General features: G+C 40.2%; 1 protein-coding gene and 1 long non-coding RNA gene across 4 annotated transcripts in view; one reads left to right on the top strand and one right to left on the bottom strand.

The window, feature by feature from the left end:
* CABIN1 (calcineurin binding protein 1) overlaps window positions 1-18,698 on the bottom strand; it is a 109,824-nt gene that overhangs the window by 51,230 nt on the left and 39,896 nt on the right. For all 3 annotated transcript variants that reach the window (XM_068209097.1, XM_068209095.1, XM_068209096.1), the window contains exons 28-30: window positions 17,591-17,773; window positions 14,914-15,248; window positions 9,224-9,337 (exon numbers count right to left, since the gene is read on the bottom strand). In XM_068209097.1, coding sequence (XP_068065198.1) covers window positions 9,224-9,337; window positions 14,914-15,248; window positions 17,591-17,773 — 632 coding nt within the window. The remainder of the gene's footprint in view (window positions 1-9,223; window positions 9,338-14,913; window positions 15,249-17,590; window positions 17,774-18,698) is intronic.
* LOC137484896 (uncharacterized) lies at window positions 9,462-10,534 on the top strand. Its single transcript, XR_011005097.1, has 2 exons — window positions 9,462-9,641; window positions 9,935-10,534. It is a non-coding gene; the product is annotated as an uncharacterized lncRNA (long non-coding RNA).

Consider the following 18,698-nt stretch of genomic DNA (forward strand, 5'->3'; position numbering starts at 1 on the left):
TATCACACACAGCTTCACCTAAGAAGGAAGCACTGAAGAAAACTCCCCAGTATGTCTTGATTCTGGCTCGACATTCATGACATAAATGTTCCTCGGAGTGATGCCACCCGTTTTAGAAGAAAAGAAGGGGGTATTTAAAGACAAAAGGTACAACTTCACCACTTCAGACACATGGACATTACTGGCCTGCTCAACACTCCTGTGTGAACTCCACACGTGGATATTAATAGGAATTCTGTGTCAAAACTTTCAGAGAGAGACTGTAGGAATTTGTAGGGGAAAGGAAAGCTAATGGCAGCTAATAAAGATTCAATTTTATGTCTTAGATTTTCTTCGAATATTCCAGATTTAGTTTTCTGGGTTTGTTTGCTTTGTTTTGCTTCTGCAGCAGTCTACACTGATGTAACTGTTCTTGCCATTTATTTCCATGATAAAAGTAGGAGAAATAACTCATAATAAGAACCTGCAAAAACTAGTCTGATAAATAGATATATAATACACATATAAAAACATGTATTTTAAAGACATTTCATATGTCTCATCACCTTTAAAACTGTTCTCCTACTGTATTTAAAAATCTTAAGTTATTTTAAAAATCCTACATAATTTTTTTAAGAGGAAAGAAGCCAATCCAAGTGTAAAAGTAATCCCATTAAGTGCCTAAAGGTAGCTCTCCCACCTGTATCTGATACACAGCTAGCAGATGGAAAAATCAAATAATGGATTTATTCATTACACATTTGTAAAAGGACACTGATCACACAGTATTCCAGCAAGGCTCCACCTTTCAAATACTGTTTTGAGTGGGTGGAATGGTTGCTGTTAGACTTTTAAGATCCAGGTTTAAAAAAAAGTGCTTTATGTCCTCTAACACACTACAATCTCCATGACAATCTCTCTTCCACAAAGCAATGGCTTCATTTATTTCAGGGTTATTTGCTCCCTTGCTTACCTTTGCCTAGAAATTCATCTACTCAACAAAAGAAGACACTTTTCCTAAGGAAACAGAATGGAAAAAAAAAAAGCTGTTTAATATCCACTGGCACAAACGACAGTTCCAAACCCCATGCTTGTATCTCCAGGGATTTAGATTTATTGGCATCTTTACTAGCTGGGTCTTGGAAGCCTGCAAAGTTGGCCAGGAAGAACAGTGTGTATATATTGAGGCAGAAAACTCTGTGAACGACGGACATTTTTCACTGATGAGTTCTGTTTTTCCAAGAGGATGGAGTGAAGAACTGTAAATAACATGTTGGGCAGAGGTTGAAAAAGTTATCTAGCTTTTTATAGGCAACTTTAAGACTTCATTGCTTGCTGGGTTTCTGGTCTCAAGCCAATCACTATGAAAGTTTCACTTGCACAGTTAACTCCTTGCTTACCTTTGGTCCCAGAGCTGGTACTAAGGTTGCACAAGAGTGAGCACACATGAGAGCAAGTGACAGAGAATGAGAGGTACAACTCCTCTGTACCTGCTAAAAGCATTCTATCAACTAAAATGTTAGAAAATCAGTGGACAAGGGATGGATGAATAGGATGAAATTAACTTTACAGATGGAAAAACAAGGGACAAAGATGGAAAATGGCTTTCTACTGACAAAAGAACAGCTATCAAGGGTAAAGAAGAGAAATAATTTCATTTTAACTCTGACTGTAGGGACAACTTGTATCATACTTTCCTGCCTCCCCTTTCCCCAGTGGAGGCCATTTACCATGCTAGATGAGAAAAACAATGGACATACAACATATAGCAATCATATTAATGATTACTTGACTAAAATATGTGGATTTTTGAAAAGCTATATTTTTCCACATAGAAACAGTCGTCCTCAGTAGATTCAACAGAGTCAGAGTCACTAATCTTTCATACATTCAGTTTAATAAAATTGACTTTCACTCATGGTTTGAGGAAAGGGCTGGGCTATCACCTTATTATACATTTTAATGAATCAGATTGTCCAAAATTTAAATGTTCATTAAAAACAAAAAAAGGCCACCACCCCCAGTTTCTGTATTTGATGCAAAAATATTCCTGTAAATAAGAATTATATGTAACCAATGCAAACATGCTTTCCAGAATCTGCAGGCAGGTATGACAATTATTTTTTTCAGCAGGAGTTCCTTTATCCTGTGGCTCAAGGAACATTCAAGGATGAGTGCTGGAAGCATCACACCTGTAACATTATTTTGCTCTGCAGAAGATACAGTGAAGGGTAACGGAGAAAATCAGCAAAGACCAAAAAGGAAGAAAACCGAGGAAAAGAGAATGGGAAAATACTGATTTGTTTGCATTTTTCAATCTTCCAAACTTTAGCTTGTACTGTAACCATAAAATATCTGCCATTTATACAGCTGACTGTATTTACAAATTAAGGCAATATGATCACAGAATCATTTGGCTCAGAAGGGACTCCTGGAGGGTTTTTCATTTATTCCCAGCAGTTTTCCACACAAATATGTCTTCACCACAGCAGAAATGGTTTCCTCACACAGACGAGGAACAATAGGTCTATAATGTCATTACTGGGGAACGCAGCAAAAGCTCTGAAATCCTTGTTAAAATTCCTGGGGCAGCAGGCCAGGCAGGCAGTGTGGCAGCTCCAGCCCACGTGAGGCAGAGCAGCAAGGTCCGTGCTGTGTGCCCCAGGAGAGGCTCAGCTCTCCCAGCCCCTGTGCAGCGCAGGCAGCACTGCAGGAGGCTCTGAGCACAGCCCAGCGCTGCTGCCAGCACCAGCTCCCAAAGTGCCACATCGCTGCGCGGAGCAGCTTCCTCCTCCTAGCACAAGCAGAAAATCTGCAGCAGAGCCATGTCTCTTCCTTAACATCTCAACACTCCCCAGTCAGTGGGGAGCTGGCAGGAGGAGCTGCATTACTGAGCAGCCCTGGCACACAGCACAGCACTGGGCCTGTTCCTGCCCAGGGAAAACCCTGACACTTCATGGCTATACCATGGCCATGTCCTGAAGAGATTAAAGACAATTCTATCTTCTAAAGTAGGTAGGAATTTAACCATCTCCTCACCAGATGTCCCTATCCCTAGGGACCCTACCTAGCCTAAGCATAAAAAAGAAAAATAAGTAGTAGAAAAAAAATTAAACTATTATTATATGTTGTCATTATGGCATTGTTACTATTTTGTTTAGTGCAACTACACAGTGTCTGTGGTGGAGGTCACCTTTTCTAGACACTTGTTTTTGCATATGGAATGGTACTAAGTCTAATAACTTGCTTCAAGCATTATCTAGTTGCTGGAATCAAAGTGGTTTTTGGGGTTTTTTTTAATGATTCCTCTATGGTTTCTGTTCCCTTGCGGCTGCATAAAAATGGCATCCAAAACCCTCAGAAGTAAGAACGGCAAAACGGAATAACTAAACCCTTGTGATTTCTGGGATGTCTCTTGTGATTTCTTCCTTTTTTTTTCTTTTTGAGTTGGCAACCCCTCTTACTCATTTTCAAATAAAGCATTAGGAGCACTAAAAAGACCAACTGGTTTTTCAGAAGCAATCATGATCAAACTAAAACATAATCATTAATTTTCTTAGAGCCTCAATACATGACTAAACACCACCTCTCACCATGCTGAGGGCACAATCTCAACTCAATGGAGGCACAATAAGTTTCTTCAAGTTTTTTCCACTTCCCCCCAGTCTGATTTAAATGGCAGTAGTTTGGTCGGAAGGCTCATGTTCCACATAGCAGATGTCTAGGTGCTGGAAGCACATTTGCCAACCAAAAAGAGACACATCAGCTATGAGCAGGAGGAGAGTAACTCAGATCTCTCACCAGCCAAGGACAGGAAGGAAAGCAGAGTGGTAAGATTTCTACAAAAGTGGTTTTAGTCTGCTGTTCCTCCAGTTTCAAGTTTTCGAGTACATGGCAGGAAATACTGAACCTTAGGTTCCAGTCAGGTTGTCTCAAGCAGCCTTGAAGAGCTGCCCCTTGGCACTGAGTGCTGCTTGGGGGTTCTTCAAGCCAACCTTGGTAGCAAACTCAGACTGGGCAGAACACACACCTAACACAGGTTCAGAGCACTGCTAATGGATTTCCCTCTTCCTTTGGATGACAGATAGCCAGTTGTCTCGAACAGAGACATTAAATTCTGTAGCAAATCTTTAATTTTAATCAAAGGCATGAGAATCATTAATGCTGAGGCTGCACTTCAGGAAATGGAAGAGAAACAAACAACAGCTGGATTGTATCAAAAGAAAATCCTATATATTCACTCAATGCCATATTTTTGACAGTGACCAGTAATGTACATCTATGGGAATAAATAAAAACAATTGAGGCATAAAATGAAATCTCTTTGACAGAACTGCCCAACTTCCAGGAGAGCTGAGGCATGTTGCCTGTTTGTGCCCTATATTGGGGACTTCATAAGAGACTTATTTTCTGCATCTCAAATTCACCTGAATGGCTCTGGTCACACAGAATCCCAAAACAGCACCCTGCTCTCCTTTTCAGAACCAGCCTTCCTGGAACACAACTAAGGGAAGAAGGTGCTACACAGAGAGTGCCAGAGAAAGCTCCCCCTGGGTGACACCATGCTGTGTAATAAGAACTACCTTTAGAAACTTGCAGCACCAGCTTTAGACCTCAACTACTCAGTGTCCAGAGCTCAGCAGAGCCTCCTGCCACTGCCCAGTCACACTTGGCATGAACAAAGGCAAAATAAAGGGAAGGGAACTCGCTGCTGTCTGCAGCTTCAGGCACTCAGTGGATGCTCCCACCTTGATTTGACCCTGCTTGCCCAGACCACAGAATGAAGGGCTTTACACACAGAGCAGAGAATAAACACACTGCATTGCTTTTGGAATTAAAAATAGAACAATTATCCATAACAGTTTGCAGCAAGACTTCATGCACAGCAGTGTCAACACTGTAGTATATGGTGTGCATGCACAGCTTTTGTCTGTGGGGAACAGTTACTAAAGATGGACATGAAGATCTCATTACAACAGATTATTATTACCACAGAAGATGTGCCAGGAAAATACAAATAGTGTATATTAAACCATATGGAGAACTTGCTGGTACGTGGAGTTCAACCACCAAAATGCTTCTTCCACAATCCCCACCTACCCACAGCCTGATCAATTCCCATCATCTGTGGACAAAGTTTAACTTTGTTTTATTAATAGTACCACAAAATCTGGATATATATAAGAAAGTGCCCTACTATATAAAGCAATATATTGGGATTTTTTTTTCTCCTGCTGAAATAATTTCTAATTTAGTTACTATAGAAACCATCCTGCAGCCATCCTAAAAAAAAATCTCTGTATGTATTTACGCTCGCACTAAGAAGAAGAAGAGGAGAAAAGCTGGAATGTACCTGTACATGCAAGAGACAAATGGTCAAAACCACCAGATTTGACAGTAATTTATAGGAACACAGCTGAAACTCCTTAAAATCTAAGAGCAATATTCATTCATATGATTGCCCTCACTAACAAAGCCATGAACATGCAAAAACCTCCGCTTACAGAAAATCAGGGCCTTTCTTTACTGCTTGGGAAACAAACAGGTACAATAATGCAGTAACACTATTTTTTCTTAGAACTGAAAAAGGGAAGTTCTGAGCATCCTGACATTATTCTAATATGTCAAATGAGAAGAAGTCAGGGCTAACTGAACATGCCTTTTTTTCTCATTTAAGTTGCAGGTGAGTGACAGCTAACAAATTATACAACAGCCCGTGACACACAGATCCAGACCAGCAGTTCTGCAGTAAAATTTAACAAGAGACAGCTTTACCCAGGTTTATTTCTTTTCATACAGTGCTGTCATAAACATTTCATAAATAATTCTACTAGGAGTATGCATGATTTATAAAATGTCTAGGAGGAGCTGCTAGTTTTCTCTCTTGCACTCTGCTGTTTGTACTTGTAAAATTGAGTCAGCTGTAATTTCAACAACCCTAAATCTTCTCTACAAGAGATTAAAAACACCAGTGCTACTTGCTGCAGAAGAAAAAGGTATTCCAGTAGTAAAGTATCTACAGAAAGCCACTGAGACATTCATTTAACTCTTTTGTATCATGAAGGCTGAAGAGTTCTCAAAACAGAAAACCAAAGGCATTTTATGGAAGCAAATAAACACTTTGGGCAAAAGGTTTCTATTGGAAATAACCCTGGGGGACATTAATAGGCTTAGAAAATCTTAAGGTTGGCCATTTAATTTCTAAGATTAGATGAGACTACTTTTGTAGAGTGCTAGAATTTGTGTTTTATCACCGAGCCTGTATGTGAAGACAGGAGCTGGGACAGTGGGCTGCAGCACCATCTGCACAGGGGATGACACACCAGAGCTCTGACCCAGATGGTGCAGCTCAGTCTCTTCCCCACTGCCTGCCTGGGAGCTTTGCATGGGAACAGAATAGTTGTGGTTTAACCCAGGCAAAGTCAGTGCAGAGCTGAGAGGTTGTTTTCCAAGTTGTTCACAGATTTAGGTTTGTCCAATTCTGGAATGTCAGCTGACACCACCAGCTTTTTGTCATGGGCACTTGTAGCCCTTTCCCTCTCAGATCTGGATTTTCTCACTGTGCTATGTCTGTGTCATCTGTTCTGGATTAATGCCACATGCTTTACACAATGCTACTTGAAGAGGATTTTGAAAATATTGCTGGGTAGAAAATGAGACCACCAAAATATTTCACCATGCTAAACTCGTGCCTGTTACCAGGAAGATTAACCTACATGCACGCAGAATAAGTCAAGATGTCCCCACTGCTGAGGCACTGGAGTTCATCCCCAAACCAGAACTTTTAGAGCCTGGAGACAGCGGTCTACATGGAGGACTCCAGACTAACACTACCTTTGTATGCTGACAGACCCAAGTTCAAACTGAGAATATAATTTACAAATACCTTCTATTTTTTCTACCCGTGTTCCCAATATATTGCACTGGGCCAGAATATACCTTTTGTTGAAGGCTCTTTTTTCATAGTGCATCCAATTTCTAATTAAATAAATCAATTATAGGAATTAAGTTTTTGTTGATTTATAAAAAACACTATTATACTGCTGTCAAGTATCTATACTAGTACTTTTCATCCTTCAGAGTATAAAAATATTAGTATGCAGAGTAAGAAATAATTACTTTCTGAAATAATGCTAGAAAATTCCACCTAGGAATATAGTGGAATCTCTTTAAATTAAATTAGCTAGCATTAGCATTCAAAAATTAGACACAATTTAGGTCAACCACTGATCTCTCTTAATGTGGTAATTCACATTTTCAAGTAGAAACACTCCCTTATACACACCTCTCAGTTCCCTACTGCTCATCTTCCTCATACACTAAAACAGAATACTTCTGACACTTAACCCTGCAGTGATGAACAAGTCAGCCTTGATCGTGCAAAGTTCACACTTGGCTTGAAGCATGTTGAATAATTCCATTAATTTCCACAAGAATACTTTGTGCTATGTGAATCTGAGTCCAAGCATTCAGCTGTGTCAGGGGCTAATCACAGCAGGATTTTTGTAGGGAAAACTGGCAGACAGTGCAGGGAAATCAGCTGTGTAGCCATCAATCAGGTCCCCACTGTTTAGTCTGCCCCATCAGCTGTGCCCTGGTTTCAGCTGGGAGAGAGTTAATTCTATTCCTAGTAGCTGGTACAGCGCTGGTTTGGATTCAGTGTGAGAATAATGTTGATAACACACTGATGTTGTAGTTGTTGCTAAGCAGTGCTTACTCTAAATCAGTTTCCCAGGCTCTGCCAGCGAGGAAGTGCACAAGGAGCTGGGAGGGAGCATGGCCAGGAAAGCTGACTGGAACTGGCCAGAGGGTGGAACAGAGGTATGTATATAAAGCAGTATAGAAACTGGGGGAGCTGGCAGGGAGGGGCGGATTGCTGCTGGGGAACTGGTACATCAGTCAGCAGGCACTGAGCAGCTGGATTGTGCATCACTTGTTTTTCTTGGATTTTATTTCTCTCTATTTCTTACCTCCCTTTCATTACTATTATTACAATATTTTTATTTCAGTTTTTAAACTGATCTTAGTCCATGGGCTTTACCTTTTCTCCGATTCTCCTCCCCATCCCATGGAGGGTACAGGAGGGGAGTGATCATATGGGTGCATGGTATTTAGCTGCTGGCTGACAGCACTTGTTAATCAAAACTTCTCTCCAGAAGAATGTAATGATATAGAAACCCTTTTTGCAGACTGACCCATGAATCAGTGTTGAACCATTGTCAATATTCCTTAGTTGTTTAACCCATCTGAGGGATTATAATCAGAGATGAGCACTTACCTCGTACTTAAAAGAGGTTTGCAGAGAGGTGCTAATTAACACAACATACATCAAAAATGAAGATTGGTGTTAACAGATATAAAGCTGAAATAAATTTCACAATTCCAATATTAAAACAGAAGCACTGGATGGGAAAGCAGAGACACAAAATTTTGTCACTGCCATCACAGGCAACCACATAACAGATGTGGACTGTACTCAGCCCAGAATGACAAGCAGAGCATCTCCAGGCTCTCACCACACACTGCAAACCAGAACTGCTAAAGAACCCTATCACAAAAGAACAAAAGGCAAAAACCCTGGGACATAGCACAGAAAAGCCAGAGATACCAAACACAAGAGCAGCGTGTAAGTGGCAATCCCAGCAGGGAACTGATGGATAAATGCCCATGTGAGTCTCAGGAGCGTTCTGTGTCCCATGTCAGTGAGAGGCATGGGCACCCTGTGCAAGTGATCACAGACACAGGAACAGTCTCTGTGACAGTGCTGCTGCCTCTCTGTGGGGCTGGGAGACTCCTTCTGCTGAGCCATGCTGCAGAGAGCAGAGCACAGGAAAGCTCCTTCCAACTCAGCAGAGTTCTCAGAGCAGATAGCACTATTTTTCATCATGAGAACTGCAGGTTGAGTTGAGAAACAATAAACAAGAGGATAATTAGGATGAACAAAATTAGAATTTTTAAAGAGGACTCGGCCATCAAGTATATGAAAAACGATGCATAACTGAAAAAATGTTGGTGCTTCTCTCCCCATCTTTTCAAGCTCACCAGAAATAACCCTTCAAGAGAGACATTCACCCAGTAAATATCTCTGTAATTCTCCTTTCCTTTACTTGCTCATGGCTTGTTTAACGTGCCTGTGTGGAATTTCACATCCCCATCCCTTTGCAGACGTTTCCAATGAGAAACAGGTGTCTCAGGGCTGGCTGAGAACACAAGTGCACTGTGTTTATCAGCTGTGTAAACTTACATTGAAGAAATTGGTCTTGTTCCTCTCGCAGAAGAGGCCCTGTGCAGGCATGTGCTTCAGCTGCTGCCAGGGCACCCCGCTGCCCAGCAGCACGTCCCGTGCCCACTGCAGGTTCTGTGGACAACAACAGCCAGGTGAGATGGAGGCAAGGGATGCAAATGCCACCACAGGTAAAAGTACAAAACAAAGCACACTTTTATTTATTAACCTGAAGTGTCTTTTCTCGTTTTCCACATACTTGCTGCTTCATTCTCCCCACACGCTCTCTGGAAGCATTCCCAGCTCTTCCCTCGGGCCAACCACGTGCAGGGAATACCTGCCAGAGCTGAGGCCTCGACCCTCAGGCTTAAACTGCAGCCTTCTTTTAGTGGGGTGGTGAATTCAGAGCCTTTGGCCCTACCAAGCCATTGCCCTCCACGTACGATGACTTTACCTCCCTGGAAATTCCACGACTGTCATCAAACTTGGATAATAGTGCTCAATGAATTAAGAAATTATAAGCAGGAGACTAAATGATAGATAACAACCAAAAATTGGTAAAAGCACTATCCCTCTGAGAGTTCAATGCATGAAGCTCTCTTTTGTAGCTGAGAACTAGGGACAGCTGCTGGCTGCAGGCAGAACGCTACCAACAGATGGGACAATTATTAATTGTGAGATTTCACTGATGGAAGCTTTGCTTTACTTCTTTTTTTTTTTTTTTTATTTCAGGGTTCAAAAGTGGCATTTGAGTTGCATTTGGCCAGCTTCTGTACAGAAAACTTCGTAAGAGAGGATATGAAATAAACAGGAAGATGTTTGGTTCATAGAGAGAAATAAGAACGTTGCACTCTGGCTTGTGTTCTGTGGACTGGAAATACACTTCTGTGAGTCATAAATGTGATTAAATCATGTCCATCCAAGAAGGATATTCCAGCTGTAATATCCTTTCTTTTGTGTATATGTTTGTATGTTGGGGTGGGGGGGTTATTAGAAAAGTTCTTCTGCTGTGTTCCAGATTATTTTTGTCTATAAGACCCTGGTGAAACAGTGAAAGCTCTGCTCAATCATCAGTGCCTTTGTGCTAATGACAGTAATCATGCAGAAATCTCCAATGTCTCACCAGAACTGCAGCATCCCCTCTAGCAAAATGCTGATTATGGATTCATGTGCAGGAGAGCTAAGCACTGGCAATAATAACCAGATATTTACGGGTGTCAAAAATCCCTCATTCCAAGAGCTCACAGAGGTACTTACACAGGACATTCATGATTATAGTGCAGCATAATCAAGGGGATTTGGACAGCTTTGTTTTGGTATGGAACAAATACATATTCACTCATAAACATCACGAGGTACTTTCTGGCTGGTCATGGATATCAGTAAATTTAATTATTATCACTGAGTGCCAAATTTAATTAAGACTGAAGAAAGCAGAGGGTGTAAACTCAGCTGCATACTAACTTTCCTCTACATAACTTCTTTAGTAATATGTATTTCTGTAATCCTGTTAACCTAATCCTGAAAAATGCTTGGGAATCCATACAGAAGAAAATACAACACAAGAGAACCTACAAAAATCTCGTCTTCCATGAAAGTCATCTTGTTTTGAATAAAATCAGAATCCAACAAAAATAAGCTTATTGGAACATCCAAGAGGCAGGCAGAGAAAATGCTTTATTTTTGTGCTAATCATAGTCATCAGAAGTTTAAGTAAATTCAAGTGTGAAAATGAAGTAAAACTTGCCTAATCTGAATCTTACAGTTAAAACTATCACATAAAAATTCAAGGAAAACAAAATCCTTAAGAAAGTTACCATCCCACCACAAAGCTTAAATCTAAAATTCCAGTCTAAAGAAAAGTTAGCTGTGGGTGTATTCTCGAATGGAAGCTTTCCAAGGAAAAGGTTAGGAGATCATTAACTGTATCATTAATTGTTGCATCATGCTCTGGTGCTGGGATGTGCTATGCACATTACACTGACCATCCACAGGCATGTGTTTGGTACACATAATTCACAGGCTTTTATTGAACAAGATGATGGCAGTAACCCAGCTAGGAGGAGAAAAGATCATTCAGACAAATGGGGCAATTACACGGTAACTTCACACAATCAAAGCTAATAGGAATAAAAGACATAGTTACAGATTTTCCACTACCCTTCTCCTTAAATCAGCATGATCACTTATTCCCAGTAAATATGCCTGAGCAGGTCTCAACTCATTAGATTTCACAGAGTCTGCTCTGCTTGGTTTCCACCTGAAGTTATTAGGAGTGGGTGAAGGGATCCAGGACACAGCAAAAAGGATTTATTCTTCTCGGCACACTGCTTGCCAGCCTGAAATGCTGGATTTGGCTGTCTGACTCAGGGCAATTATGAAATACTCTTTCCAGTTCAGCTGTTGCCTCCCACATCTTTATCACCCCAAGATTCAAAGACAAGATGACTGACAGGGTACAGTAACTTGCAAAAAAGCTGAAGTAGAAAAGGAAAATCTCTTAGGGTCAACCAAGTGGAACTGAATCACCTGGGATGGATACCCCTTAACTCAATGGTGTCAGAAGCACCTTTACCTAAACTGGAAGGATCCACAAATTGTTTCTGAGAGGTGAACAAAACACACCAGTATACTTTAATCCTTTCCCCCTGATTTATTTACAGTCCATTAGAAGGCTTTGTCTCAAAAACCTTCTCCTACTCCTCCATCAAATAAAAGAAAAATAAAAAGACTACTGATTTGAAGGGTGGCCTTTTAAATGAACTGTTATTATCAAACTGTTTCTACTTGAAGTGGTTACATCCATCATGCTTCCAGGTTATGTCTGTCTCCAAGTATATATTAAGCCTACAAACATATAATCTTGTAATTTTTACATGCATGTATTATGCCTGGTTTGACCAACCTGTCACACCCAACATTCACTTCCCCATTAAGGGCACTGCTAATAACAGACATTATAGAATATACAAACTTCAAAACTCACACAGTCTTTATGAGCAGATTCTTCCAGGATTTACAGAGCACTTTTTATTTTGAGATTTTAAAAAAACATTACAAAAAGTAAGTATTTTTCTTTCCTGACAAACTGCTGGTTACAGATTATCAGACCAGTTCCACATTCTGATCCATAAGGTGAATACTTTTCACAAACTTACACTGACAAACAGTATCCTGCCAAGTCCTGACTTCTCCTTCCAAACTGCCAACATTCATTTTGGAGGTAAAACTCACAAAGGATGAAGACTTTACTTCAAGACAATATTGATGGGAAACTGAAACTACTGCCCAAACTGGCAATGAAGTAACTTCTGAAAATTCATCTGTATTTCCCTGCACATTTACTCCAACTAAAAACAGCTATGTATAAATTTCTTCTGATAACAGACTAAAACAAAGAAAAATAGACTCTAAATATTAAGCTGGATTTTGCAGGGGGAAAAAAACCCCAACAGAACATGTAGCCAAACAAAATGTTCAAAGAGTTTGAAAAGATGTTTAAAAATCACTCAACTCTCTTCACTAATCTCACAACAGCAAAACCAGGAAAACTGTGAAATGGGAGAAAACAGATTGCATATGGAAAACTTGTTTTTCTGAGCACTATGGAGACCTGCCAATCCTCTCCTTTTCCCAGCCAACCATGAATTTTGGCCATCAGTCTAAATTCTTCATGCAAATTCCTGGCGTTGGAATGTAAATGCTGAATTTTCCAAGGTGGTTATACACATTTAAAAATTAATCTCAGCTTTCTAAAATTTCCCACTCTGCCCTCCAACAGCACAAGCCGATGTAATTTATCTCATTTTTTAAAATCAGGCTTATCATGAGTAAATGTAAGCACAATTCTTACTGCAGTTACTGCTGACAATGCATAGATCCATTTTGTGTTTTAAGTTTGTGCAGGAATATAATTTCCACTAAAGACACAGTCATGTGCCATTAAAACACAGACATTGGACATTGCTCTACAAAAGAACCTGAATGAGCCAAGGAAGAAAGAAAATGTAAAACCCATGTGAAAATACGTGGTGCACATATAGCAGTAAGAAGATTTTTTTGGGTTTTGCTGTGTCAAGTGGCTGTTCATTATGCATTATGCAGAAGTAATAGAAAGGACAGTAAAACCCAAAAATGCTCATTGAAGCCAGCCTGGTAACTACTAGGCTCAAACAGCCAGGATTCAGTTTTTCTGAGTTCCAAGAGGAAACAGATTTAGATAACAATGCGTATTTCACATAGAAATCCATCACTGAGTTGATATTTATATAAGGAGGGAGATATAAAAAGCAAAAGAGAAAGCTTCATCAGGGAAAAATAAAGAAAGAAAATATTTTGCAAGTAGCTCCTCAGGCAAGGACATGCTATTTGAACCAATAAATTGAAAACAGGCAGCTTTTTTTGTTGAATGTTGATACAAAATCATGTCAGCAACAGTAATGACAGATTGCAGGAATCCATGGCTCCTATTCATGATTAGCTCCATGGAAAAATTAACAACTGTTACATACAAACAGCGTAAGAATGTTTTCAAAACAAGCTCTCCATAAAAAAGGGTGATCTTTTTCTGGATAATCACTCTACAGACAAATGGAATATTCATCACCTTCCAGTAGGTTGGCAAGACTTGCATGTGCTCACTTTGCAGTGACACGGGTGATGTTTGCTGCTTCCAGGCCAGGGGTACAATTTGTTTCCCCTCCCTGTTGTTCACGTAAGCTTCAGTACTGGTAGGGAAGAAAACTCAGGAAGCCATGCAAAGCAGCACATGATCTAATACAAGACTTCCAAATATAAAATCTGTGAATTCAAACCTTGATTATGACAAATAGAAAAATACCTCTGATAATGTCAATGTACTATTCTGACACATTTTACCAACAAAGACCCAGAAAGTTTATCTGTGTCACATGATGTGTTTACACAATACTGATTAATTTCTGCTTCCAAGTCACTTTTCAGTCCACTTATTCAGTAAAATAAATAATTGCTGTCATTTTCATGAGAACATCTTAATTTATGTGACATAACTAAAATGTAATTCTCTGCTGAATGACAGAAAATGACTTAGTTCAGTAATAAAGAAAGAAATTTTCTCCTTAACTGACCTCACACACGAGTCAGACAATCTAGGAGCTGAAGACTTCCCCAAGTGTAGTTTCATTCCCAACTGCACTGAACAAGCTGTATTTTAGCACTGGGGCTTCTGCACCAGTGCCAGTGGCAGCACAGTTGGTTTGCTGGGGTGTCAAACAATGCTCTTTTCCTGACCCAGAGATGGGGCAACTGAGGGGCGTTTTAAAAACTTTTATTCCATTGTCAGTCTCATGAGAAGGGTGAGACAATACAGGTGTTATAATTCACACCATCACAATCAGAAGCTGATTATTTCCTAATTACAAAACACTGTAAGTGTTTCCTGGCCTATCAGCTTTAGCCACACCACGCTGTAGATGCCTTAAAGCCAATCATCTAAAACTACCCCTCGTGGGTCCCACTACAATGCACTTTCATAGTTCCATTTCTCCAAAGTATCCAGTCTTATTTGCAAGGCCATCTTTGAAACTTGTTTCTAGCTCCATTTCTCTCCCAACAATGTCTGTCCTATTGCATGGCATTTCTGAGTCAGCATTTCTTGTCTCAAGGTTTGCACATGGATACATACTGAGAGCTCCGCACAGATCCATCTCCCACTGGGGCTCAGAGCTCACCTTGTGTGTTTTGCTGTAGGTGTACAGGTAGGCCAGCCTGTAGAGGCTCTTGTAGTGCTGGGGGAAGCGGCTGAGGCACAGGCAGAAGGAGGAGATGCACTGCTCCGTCAGGAACTTGCGCTGCTCCTCCAGGTCTGCGGGGAGGCCCTGAGGAAACTCAGCTGCATCCTCCCCACAGGGGTCAGCCTTCTTCTTGCAGTCCCACTGCGAGCCTGGGGGGATGGCAGCTTTGAGGGCATTGCCAGAAGCACACTGAGGATCCACCAGCAGCTTCTGGCCAGTGGGCTCAGCAGGATCGTAGGATACTGAGATCTCCAGCAGCTCTTCGGACTTTCCTGCAGGTGGAACATGAAGAGGAAAGTGACAGTGAAATTGCCATTTCCAAATGGCAAAAGACATATAGAAAATGACAAAAATTCAGTATGACAAAAGGTAATCCTTTTCTTCATTAAAGCATAGACAGAAATATTGAAAAAAATTTATGACTATTCATAATGTTCACTGAACAAGTAATCTACAGCTCACTGACAGAGCCACACAGGGGTATCTCCACTGTCTTCATTTGGGTTTTATCCTGGTATCTCCACTGTCTTTATTTGGGTTTTATCCTAGTATCTCCACTGTCTTCATTTGGGTTTTATCCTGGTATCTCCACTGTCTTTATTTGGGTTTTATCCTGGTATCTCCACTGTCTTTATTTGGGTTTTATCCTGGTATCTCCACTGTCTTTATTTGGGTTTTATCCTGGTATCTCCACTGTCTTTATTTGGGTTTTATCCTGGTATCTCCACTGTCTTTATTTGGGTTTTATCCTGGTATCTCCACTGTCTTCATTTGGGTTTTATCCTGAACAATATTATGAATTCAGCACGCCTTACACAATGCAGGATTTTACATACTCTTGGAAGATTGAGGAGAAGGAGGGAAAAAAGCCAAAATAAAAGAGTAAATTCAGGAACATTTTATTGCAAAGAAAAGAAGAAAGAACAGAAAATTAAAGCCACCCTCCCAAGTGAAATGTATTGTTCTTAATAGTCTGCCTAGAAGAACACAATCTCAGAACTCAAAACGGACTCAGCAGCTCACCTGGTCTTCTGCATAATGTAGGACCTACAGTTCCATGTAAATATTTTTGTGATTAACTTGGTAACTTATAATTCAATTGACCCATCTTTTGTTGAAGGATATCAAATCTTACTTCAGAAATCATCTTGTTACAGAGGCAGCTTCCACATTTCCTGTTAGCTAACCATTACTGCTGGAAACACACATGCTACATGCAGATTAATTTCTTTAACTTTGATCTTTAGTCACAGAAGTTTACCATGTCTTTGTCTTTGCTAGGATAAAGAGCCTCTTACATTAGATCTTATCTCCCAGCAGAAAGTGTAGAGATACACTAAAATGTACTTCATCCTCAAATATAAAGCTGCTCCATAACTTTTTCTCTCATAAGGCTGAACTTTTGAGTCTAATATGTTTTACAGAACACACATTTTTCAAAATGTGCTTGCCTGATGCCTATAATCCATTATAATTTTACTGTACAGGTAGCTTTATGGGAAACAACATCTGTTCTAACAAACACCAGTAACTTAAGAATGTATTTGAAGTTTTTTCTGACAGACAGATGATGACAATAACACAGCTCACTGCAAGCCTGAAAAAGAGCCATGATTTTAGTCTAGTAGCCAAAAGACTACTGGATTTAGTGATTATGGAAGTAGTATTTCACAAAAGTAGGAACTGTCATCTATTTCAGCATGTTAATGCAAGCACCACCACAGGCTTCCCTAGATTAGGCAAGACAGAAGTAAAATATTTTTAAAAACAAGAAACCAAGGTAATCTAAGTGTGCAAACAAAGAGATAAATGCTTGGCACTTGTTCCTAGTGAGATCTGGGAAGTGATTCAGGACTCTCCACATAGCATGATCTCTGATTTCTGGAACTGGGAAAGTGTGAACTGGCAAAGAAGAATTAACATCCCACAAAAAGCCACAGCCTGGAAAGGTGGGCAAAATTTACACATTGGTTTTGTTTGTCTTTCCCTGTTGAAGTCCAGCCTCTTTATCTGCTGCCACATCCAACTGTACAAACATCAGACAAAGGGAAATTCCAGCTAATGCATTTTGAAACCATTTTTCCAGTGGAATACAGAACACTTAGTACTATTATATATGGAAAAATCTGGTAGAGAGCAATTCTAGTTCTCCACTGGAATGAAGTATATAATGGAATAAAGCATCTAAATTCTACTACTTAAGCTCTTCTCTGTACTGAATATTAAGCTGCTACTGGGACAGAACAAAAAGGGCATCTATTCCTGGGAAAAGTAAAAAAGTCTTGTTTGAGGCTATATTCAAATAACTACTCTTTAAATTATTTAAAAATATGAAACACTGAAGAAAAAGCAAATAATAACCTAAAAGAAGGCAAGTCAGTCAAAGGGCTAGCAGACAGGAGTTTAGGTTTTCTTTGCAAGATTTAACAGAACAAATTGGGTTGGTGGCCACATAAGTGAGGCACAGTTCCAAATTTAAGCACACATACAGGCAGCAATGATACCTAGTTAAAATTCTTAGTCACAGTGCAGCATATTTCAGTGCATCTGCAAGCCAGGAGAAATATTTTAATGAGACTATTGCAGCTGACATTATCTATTAAATCAGGCATACCCTTTTCCTCTGCAGATCCCAGGGTCTCTTTGCTGAGCATCAGTGTGTCAGCATAGGTAGTAGAAATCCTCTTCTCTGTGTAAGTCTTCTTCAGGCTGTCTTGAGAACTGGCAGGCTCATTAAACATGTCCTGTGTGGAACTGGAGTCAGACAGCACTGCTCCAGTGCTATCCTGACTCCTCTCTGCAAAAGAGATAAAGAAGGAATGCACCACTTCATACTCCTCAAGCTGTTACTTGTCTCTTAGTAACAGCAACACAAACCTCTGCAAACTCTTATAACTGCCACATAGGTTCTCTTACCACCACCAAGAAAAGGTTCTCACCACATTTCTTCTTAGAATATAATCCTGGAATTTGATTCAAAAGCAATAAAGCTCAACTTTCAAGAGCACTTAGACTGGGAACACAGTATTTCAGGTAGTATGGCCCTGTAAAATCTCTCAGGTTTACTGCACCATTTGCCTTGAAAAGCACCCAGTATAATTTTGAACCTGACACAAGCAAAGTTGAATTGACAAGAGAAAACCACGAAGAACAATACTGGTAAATTACTCATGAAAGAAAGAAAAAAAGGTACAATTAGAAGGCAAAGACTTACAGGAGTGATCTCTGATGCCAACTATCCTGCAGGTGTAAGGTGCTATTCAACAAACGTTCTGAAAGGTGATTTGAAATGGCAAATCAACAACACATCCAAGAACTAGGCCTGACACAGACAGGGAAACTGGACTTCAGGGCAGCACAGAAGAATGGGAGAAGTGACTTTACCTTGACAGAGTGGAGCAGTGGCTGCTGACTACAGTACAGTCACAACTAAGCTGTTAATCTGCACAGGAACAGGCATTGTGACTTTATCGGGGGGATAAAACACACCTCAGAACAGGCAAGTGAAAACCTCCCACTCATGTCTGAAACCTGCCACATATAACCCAAGTTCTTTACATCAAGGGTTATCAGAGGCAACCCTGCATGACTGAAGAACACAGCTTAGTCTCTCTGACAGAAACAGGCCTGCACATTCCACTGAAATGGGAAAATGGCATTTATCCATATTGTGCCAACATAATTCAGTGTTCAATATAAAATTCCAGTGCAGGGAATTCCAT

This window comes from Anomalospiza imberbis, chromosome 18 (genome assembly GCF_031753505.1).
Source record: "Anomalospiza imberbis isolate Cuckoo-Finch-1a 21T00152 chromosome 18, ASM3175350v1, whole genome shotgun sequence".
Classification (NCBI taxonomy): domain Eukaryota; kingdom Metazoa; phylum Chordata; class Aves; order Passeriformes; family Viduidae; genus Anomalospiza; species Anomalospiza imberbis.